Source organism: Charadrius vociferus, unplaced genomic scaffold, assembly GCF_000708025.1.
Source record: "Charadrius vociferus isolate BGI_N301 unplaced genomic scaffold, ASM70802v2 scaffold610, whole genome shotgun sequence".
Taxonomy (NCBI): domain Eukaryota; kingdom Metazoa; phylum Chordata; class Aves; order Charadriiformes; family Charadriidae; genus Charadrius; species Charadrius vociferus.
Genome location: NW_009646437.1, coordinates 1,373,622 through 1,382,522, shown reverse-complemented (window position 1 = coordinate 1,382,522; position 8,901 = coordinate 1,373,622). Strand labels below are relative to the sequence as shown.

Genomic DNA, 8,901 nt, shown 5'->3' with positions numbered 1-8,901 from the left:
GAGTGGAGCACTCAGATGTGATTGTAACCAAATGCTGAGACACCTGAAACTAGTTCTTCCTCTAAGTAGCTTGATCCGCGCTGATTCATTCTGATTCCTTGAGACTGAGCTGTATCACACGGGGGGAACAAGGGCAAAAATACACAAGCTGTTCCAGTGTCTCTCTTTGGGAGATCTACCAATGATTTCCTACTGAACCTTTTACAGAAACTTACATGAAGCACAATGAATCATACCCAAGGCATTTGTCTCTATCAATATCTTGACATGTCTTGATAGCCAAGTGACAAGGATGAGCTAAACCACCCCAAAATCTAGTTATGCTATCTGTTTATATCTGCGCATTACTGTCTGCAAAGGAGATGAAATGAGATTGAGATAATTGGAAGTACAATTTGTAGGAAACAGTGGGGGTTGGAATTACTGTGCTTAATTATTTCAGATTGAAACAGACCACACAACTATCTGTGCCAAGCAGCTGTAATTAAAGTGATTTAAAATAGAGAGATGCTAGCTCCAAGTGTTGATTTTCAAATGAGTCTTTATACGCACAAGAGTTACAGTCATCTACAAGTTGCAGACCTATAGCTCTACTGAGGGGCTCAAGATCAAATTACCTCTGACTATGATAATTAAAAAAAAAACCTAAACCGAACCAACAACAACTAACAAGCAAAGAAAACATCCCAAACAACCCACCCTGCTACCCCACAAATCTAAATCCATTCAATCAATGTCACACTGGGTACTTGCCCCTCAGAATGGGAGAAAACAGGCTGAAGCTGGTGTTCTGCTAAATTGCCTACATTCGAGATGAAGGGGGAAAAAAAAAAACCAAACAAAACTTTGGGCTTAAAAATGGAATTTTATCCCAGTAGACAATTGGAAATCATCAATCAATACCACTCTCATTTTTGTGCTACAGGACCAGCCAACAATCCCCCCTTCTGCTTTGACAGACATATAAAACTGACTGAATATACACAACTTTACCAAACATATATACATGTGTATATATGTTATGTAAAGTATACATAACTTTACCAAAAAGAGTCCAAAAGAAACATACATCAACAATATGCAGCACCACCACAACCCGGTCACGCCATTCACCTGGAACAATACACTTACTTCCTCACAGGTTTTCCCCATTTTTTTCCCCACTCCAGGAAAGTGACAGCTGCTCTTCTCAATTCAAAACAAGCAGGTTTTACTCCTAAATTTCATCAGCAGCCAGCTTGCACAAGAATTTAAGAAAAAGGAAAACACCTTCTCAAGGAGCAGACATTCTGATTTACCTCAAATTTTCACTTAACTGTATCTCTGTAGCGAGAAATTTAGCATGCGCATCTATGTTCTTTGATGTGAAAATTGGAAGATATTTGCACGCATCACAGATGTGGTCCATATGCTTTACGCATGACACATATCCCACCAAAATGACTTGGTTTGCTCATGAATCAGTGTTCAAACAATGGGCCTTAAAAGTTATTGTATAATGGCTATCAGGGGAGAAGTACTATACTATTGATATGGATGAGAAAAGAGAATTAAAGAATATGAACAAAAGTGGCACTGAAACTTTTCCTCGGTATTTGCTTGAAGATAAGAACTCTTATAATCAGACTGCAGGTCTGCTAAGTTAAATGCCATCTCTGATGCTGACTACCAAGAAAAGGATCCTTTCATTTGCAGCTTTCTATATCAGAGGATTCTCGAGTCAGGGACTGTAAACAGACTATCAATTTAAATAATCAGTGATTCTGCAAGAATTCACCTGATCTTTCTTTAAACTTCTGGCTTCTATAACATTAATTCATGCATCTTATTTACCACAGTTTATTCAGGTACCACCTGAAAAATATCTCCTCTTGCACTCGATTGTTGTATACCCTGCACCCACTAACTTCATGGCTGCTTCCCATTGTTCTTCAATAGGCATTTTTGTAGACCTCTAAGTCCTACCATCACAGACAGAATAAAGAATCTGTTTAGCTTTAGTTTTTCCTAGTACAGAAACTGTTCCATATCCCTGATAATCTTTGTTGCCCTTCCCTATACCTCTTTGTTCTTGTCCTTTCCTGTACCTCTTTGTTCTACATTTGCCTTGTCTGGGTAAAGCTCGTAGCTCTAACTCCCCATTTCCACTTTGTAGCTCCATTCACGTCAACACCACCCGACCCTTGCAGGGAGATGTTTCAAGCAGGTGTCACTAACAGCAGGAAGCATGTTAAGAATTTTTCTGCTTTCCCAGGATTAGAAGAGCACAAATACAGGTAAAGATCTCTTTAGCACTTATAATCTTAATGAAATATTATGCTGTTCACAGATACGATCATGAGCAGGAAAAATAATTCCAACAAACCAAATTTTTTCCAAGGAAGGAGAAAAGTCTGTGGGACTCCCCTCTTTTCATGCTTCCTAGTTCTCTTTAGAAACAGGAAATTTTTTCTTATATTAAGGGCAAAACACATCTTCTGTTTTCTCACCAAACAGAAAACCTAAGCCCTAGACACAAGGATACTGCCTAAAACGGTCTGCAAATAAGCAAGCAGTAAACAGCACCTAGAGCAGAGGTAACCAGACTCTATTTTATTAATCTCTTCCAACCACTGAATGACCTTAAACATAGGCACCATAGTATTGTTCTCATCTAAATACTGTCCACGGCATGGGTCAGCCTGATTCAGATTTTACACAACTCTATATTGGATATTTTGCTTCCCATATACATGATTCAGATTGCCTTTAGACAAAAACAGATCCTTCAATGCAGAATGACTCCCTTTGTTTGTGACACTGTTTGCATTCATTGTCTGTTACAGCAGAAGGATTATAGCTGTCTTCAGAATTTTAAGAGAACATGTTTTGGTGGAGTTTGGGGGGTTTTTTGGTGTATTTTGGGAGGGCCATGTGTGTTTTGGTTTTAAAATCAAGCACTACACTGAAGGCATTACATAGTTGTATTCATCTTACCTTTAGGTGTATTTTCAGAGTGATCTCTCTCCAGCCCATCCGGGATGTTTAGCTGTGAAATCTCCTCTGCGCTCACTCTGAGCCAGGCATTATTGGAGGTTTCCTGATCTTTTGAGGAAAGGGAATATTCCAGCTCACAAGGAGATTCAAAATTGCAGTCAAATACTAGAAAAAGAAAAAAAAAAAAAAAAACACAGACATTGAACATACCAGATTAATAAAATCTAGCTTCCTCTGTGCTGGAAGGTGTGTATACACACTCCTTTTCCACTTTAGTAAGTTAGGGCTTGCTTTTTTTTCCATAATGAGGTAGAAAGATATGGAGGAAATCCATAAACAGACAGGCAAAAACATGTCCGAAATGGACTGCACAGAGAGGTTCATTATGGAGGCAGCAGCAAATCAAGAGGAAGGCCCAAGAGCCAGTAATTCCCCTTCAGGACAGATAAAAGAGCAGCACAGGCTAAAGCTGGGAAAGGCATCATCTAGACTGAAAAGGAAATAGCTTAGTCAATTGATAAAATGGGACAGAAAGCCAATCTCTCCTAGGATGCTGGTTCAAATTCAACCAGGACCATTACAGCGCAAAGACTACTAACATGCTTCATAGTCACGTTCCATCTCAGTGAGCACAGGACTCTGCAAAGCGAGTCATATATCCTGGGCATATGGGACATGCTGGTAGCCATAGGAACTGTACCCTGCAAACCAACCTTCTGACCCCCTGGTTTGAAATGCTTCACTGAGGCAGCAGAAGCTTGATCTGCTGCCGCAAAACTTTAGCCTGCAGGCAGTACAGCCAGCATCTGCCTGGAACAAAGACATTTCTTTTTGAGATGTTTCTCTTTCAGAAACCAATTACCCCGCTGGTGAAACTACGATTCACTTCCCAGTGTCCAACTTACTATCGCACCATTATTCAAGTTGCTTAAAACAACATGCAGTGATAATCTGCACAGATTTTACTTTTATTCATTAAGATTGCTAAATTTTCTGGAATGCCCTGTATACATTTGCCTTTGTCGCCACAGTCAGCACTCAACACAATATTCAGTAACAGAAAGAAACTATTTCTGAACTAACTCCATGTTTCTGAAAAGGCTGGACCCATTTGAAAAAGCCCAACAAAAAAAATCCAGCTCGTCTTTGGAGTTTTCTACACTGTCTACTGTCCTGCCATAGCTATGCAAGTGGAACAATAATCTGAATTGACATTAGTCAAATTAACTAGTTTTTTTAAAACTTCAATTACATTCTCTATTAAACATCTAATTTCTTCTTAGTGTGCACAGATTGATAGTTCAGCCTATTCTCCTGGTGATATAATATTTTCTAATCTGAAGGTTAATACTGTTGCCCTCTCACTATACTTTTCCCAGCTAATTTACCTTTTTAACAGCAAGCTGGAAGGAGCAGAGCCTATTTTTCCAGTTTATATTTGATTTTCTTAATCAGGTGTTTTATCCTTCACTCAGCATTTTGAATGCTTCACAAAACTATGCAAACCATATAGTGTAAGGAATCCATACACACCACAAACAGCAGTAACAAGGATTATACACACTTCCTTAAATTTGAATGCACGAGTCTCTACCCTCTTCAGGCCTCTATGTTATCAATATAAATTTCATGATACATGAAGCACAGTTCAATTTAGGCAGCAGGGAACAGTGAATATGTTCATGCTATACAGTTTACTACTGCAATATCATACAGAAACCTCAGACCACTTATGTCTAGTCCCTCAGATGTTCTTTAAAAAGAGAAAAACAAGCCCAACATTTTTTTAACCCCATACAGTGTTAAGAGCCTACTAAACTTTGTACCAAAGCCCAAATGGACAAAAGAGCAACCAAGCACTCAGCTACATTTTACAGAAGACATATACTCCTTACTGTATAGTTTAGTTATGGGGAACACCTTGAGTAGTATGTACTTTACGGCACCGTCGAAAAAAAAAAGGCAAGGGGGAGAAACACATCTCATACAAGGACTTTTCTGATGGAACCCACAGGACGATGGAAGGGAAAGCCCAGGCCAAGGACATGTGGCAAGAGCAATTATTTCAAACCAACTATTTCATTCTTTGTGGGCTTCTCTCCCCCATCAGCCTGTCACATTTTCATGAGCTTTCCAGCAGTCGCTGCTTGCTTCCACTCCTCTCCCATCCAGCTGCTAGGAACAGAAGCCTTTGTGCTTTCTTATTCTCTTGCCCCCAAGCAGAGCAGCCCTTCATGGATACCCACAAGGCGATCTCATTTTCCTCCTCCAGTCCTCACCCCCCAACACTGATTACAGTGCCTACAAGCACTTAATTGCCAGCTCAGCTCCCCCATTCAGTCTCACTTTCCAGAACCTCCTCCTCAAAAGAGGAGCTATCAATTGGTTGTGGAGCCCTTAATACAGCAGGCCTCTGACCTACAACTGGGACAACTTAATTGGGGTATGTGTTAAATAACAGTCGTCACGTTTAGTGTTATGACCCCCACAGACAACTAAAGCCTTTGCCTGAAGGGGAGAAAGCAAAGACAAAAAAAGGCAAGTGACAATACTATTTCCTTCCCTTGCAATAAATAGCCTACAGAAAAGTGGGTATCATCCAACATGCCTGTTTTGGTCAAGCTGAACAGCTTCTACAACAGGTTATTCCTTCAAAGAGGGGACTTCTTGGCTCATACATCTAAGCGCATCTGCGATTCAATGAAAACAAACTTGCACCTTTTACAAAACCTGATAGTCCCCTCCCACATCACCGGAATATCTGCGCTCTTCATAGGCTCTTATTTAAATGAATCTTGAATCAGACACAAATTTCAGTGCTATTATTCTACTCAGTACAAAGAAACGATGGCAAAGAAATGCCACCTGATGCAACACAGCAAAGTCTATGCAAACAGCATCCAGTCTTCCAAGCCTAACATTAACTCGCTACCCTCAGGCTTTCCTTCTTTCACAACGTCCTTCACTATTGACAATGTAATATACTTTATAAAAAAAGCATCATACACAATACGTACATTTTTTCCACTGATAAGCTGCTCTTGGTGTGGTAGCTGCTATAAGACCATATAAAACACATTTGCAAATACAGAACCTTCACAATATTTGAATTGCTGCCAATTATTGTCTTAACACGTTTAACGCAAAACCAAGTATATTTTTTTTCTTGCCCAGCTAAGCACATAAAGAAGTAGCCACGTGCCTTTGGAAGTTGAATAAAAGCCATTCTACCCTTTTCTGGAAAACAGCAAGCACTGCAGGAAAGGTAATTAAATCTAACACAACTTTCAGTGATTATTTTTTAAACCTACTACCAATATAAATTGACTAGATACAGAGCTTTAGGACTTGAATAGTGTGCCTAGTCAGTAAAGTGGCTTTTTTTGTGATTTTTTTGTGGTTTTTTTTAAAGAGATGTCAGAAAGATTTATATCTAGTATATGCATTTATGCCACAGCTATATTGACATTATAGATCCTAAAGGCTCTGGAGGAATTTAAGTTCCAGCAAATTGCAAAGTCTCTTTTTAAGTATATTGGGGGGGAACCAAAACCAAAACAATCCCTTGTCCAACAGTCTTTTGCATCTGCAACCACTGGATGCTAGAGAGACAGAACAGCTAGTTTATTAGAAGTCTTGTTTCCTCTTTAAAGGTGTAATGATGATGAAATAAAGTGATGCTTGTAATCAAATCAAGGTAAACACCTGTTTTAAGAAAGGCTGTAGACACCAATCATTTCAATTTCTGGTATGTAAGTAGATACAGGATACCAATCATAGACTGAAAAGTAAATTAAGCCACTATCCAATTGAAAAGACAGTGAAACCTCTGTATGTCTGATGACATTAGTCTTGTGAGTGCTTCAATTTATTTATTTTTAATCAACGTACCTAACAGCAATAATTTGTGCACAAACAAGTAAAATATCTGGCAACTACATCTGTTTCAATTAAACTGATTAGAGTTTTCTAATAAACAAATGACTTAAAATAGTACTATAAATAATATGCCAAAACACAGTAATCTGCAGGAAATATCCTTTTACATTGCTGCAGGTCAGATTATGGCTCATTCACTCATCTTAGATCATTTATGTAACCATATATCATAGAATCATGCCTAATTTAGGAAAAAAAAAATCTAATTTAAAGAGACAGAAAAAGCCTATTCTTTTTAAGAAACTATTCTGATTGTATTTTCTTCAGCTGCCCAACACTGGACAAGGTTTATTTGTTTTAAATGACCTCTCCTTTAGATCACAAAAATCTTACCAGCAGGTAATTTCCTTTTAGACTGCTCCTTTCTAGTTCTACGTGTGGCTGACTTTAAAGGGTCCTTTTCACTCCTGGTCTGCTGACTCTTACAAACCACTCCTTCTCCATTACTCTCAGCTGGTCACCCCTTTGAAAGGGTGTGGTTGCTTTCTAAACTCACTACAATAGACAAGGGAGTGGGTTGAGGTTCTCTGTTCTCAGAAGGACCAGCTTAGAGATGTACATCCTAACTAGCACCTCATTAGCTTAAACATGACTAATTTGTACTACGTCTACAGACACAAATGCACAATGTAGAGGTCACTTACACCGATCAAAATGGGACCACAACCTCCCTGAAGGACACACCTCTTCCAGCTGCAACAATTGCAACAGCAGTATAGAAACAAATACAGTATTCTTGCACAGGATGTCTTTTTTTATACAAATATTGACAGATATTCCTTGTGGAGGAGACATAATTTAAATTGTATAGCAGAGATGTGCTCTGCTGAGTGAGCTTCGAGACCTCCATCAATACCCACTAACCTCTATTATACTCATGTTATAAGGCCTATAAGCTTTTAATTTATGACAGGGAAATGACAAATTGATTTTCCAGTTATTAATCCTAGAGACAGAGCCAGTTCCTAAAGCCTTCCCCATTCCCTTTGGGTAGAAAAGGGCACAGGGCATTCAATCTAAGGGTTTTGATTGCCTCTTTAGGCCCGTCTGAATTTCTGTCCACCAGTACAGGGGTACACATGTGGGGTGATACAAGGAAGCCTGCAGCGATAAGCATTTCTCCCGAAAAAATGGAGCATAAACAGGAGACTGTGCCCTCTGGCTGTCAGCTCAGCAGCCTGCTGAAAACCCAGGAGGACCTCATGGAAAAAAGGCACACCAAATACAGGGCAGGCCCTTGGAGGCAAGCATTGCCCTGCTGGCACAAAGAACGGGTGAAACTCTGCAAATGGATCCCTGGTGCCACCTTTCTGTGCACCTGGAGGTACGGCCGCAATTTAAAATGAGTGAATCCACCACAGGACGGAAGGGCACAGGAAAAAAAAAAAAAAACACAAGGGGAAAGAGAAAAAGGTGTCAGCAGTCGTGCAAATTAAAGAGTAAAAACAACTTTGAGGTTTAAGTGCCTGGTTTCTGCCAAGAAAGCAAGCCTGAAAAGGTATTTTTACCTACCTCCTTCCATTGCCCCACGCTGGAAAGGGCACACTGGCACATTTTAAAGAACAGTATGACACGTGTATCCCTACCAGGCACCCCAACCCTTACTCCCCAAGCAAATGCCTGCACTGACAGTAACTGCCTGGTCTTTTGGCTGCCGCTCCAGGAGCTGACAAATACGAGAGCAGCAGCATGGCGTGACAGGGGAGATGAGGAACGGGGGAGGCACTCGAGGAGCCCCACAGGAGCCCCACAGCATCGCTCCGTACAGCGTGGCTTTGGGGTCCATCCCGCCTGACGTGCCTTGGTCACCTGCAAGTGAAGCGGTGAGGAGAGCAGCTGGGCCGCACACCAGCCCCTCTCCCTGCCCCAAGATGTTGCCTGTGTTCATCAGGGACCTCCTTTTAATTTAAACCTACTGATCGCTCCGCGGCCCTCTGCCACACGAGCAGGTCATGTCTGCTCCCCCGACCTTGAGTTTACTGACAG

General features: G+C 40.5%; 1 protein-coding gene across 1 annotated transcript in view; it reads right to left on the bottom strand.

The window, feature by feature from the left end:
- Nucleotides 1–8,701, bottom strand: part of ALK (anaplastic lymphoma receptor tyrosine kinase) — a gene marked incomplete at its 3' end in the record, with an annotated part of 222,125 nt that extends 213,424 nt beyond the window's left edge. The window contains exons 1-2 of the mRNA XM_009881980.1: nucleotides 8,521–8,701; nucleotides 2,977–3,141 (exon numbers count right to left, since the gene is read on the bottom strand). Of these exons, the coding sequence (XP_009880282.1) occupies nucleotides 2,977–3,141; nucleotides 8,521–8,701 (346 nt within the window). The remainder of the gene's footprint in view (nucleotides 1–2,976; nucleotides 3,142–8,520) is intronic.
- Between the last annotated feature and the right edge of the window lie 200 nt (nucleotides 8,702–8,901).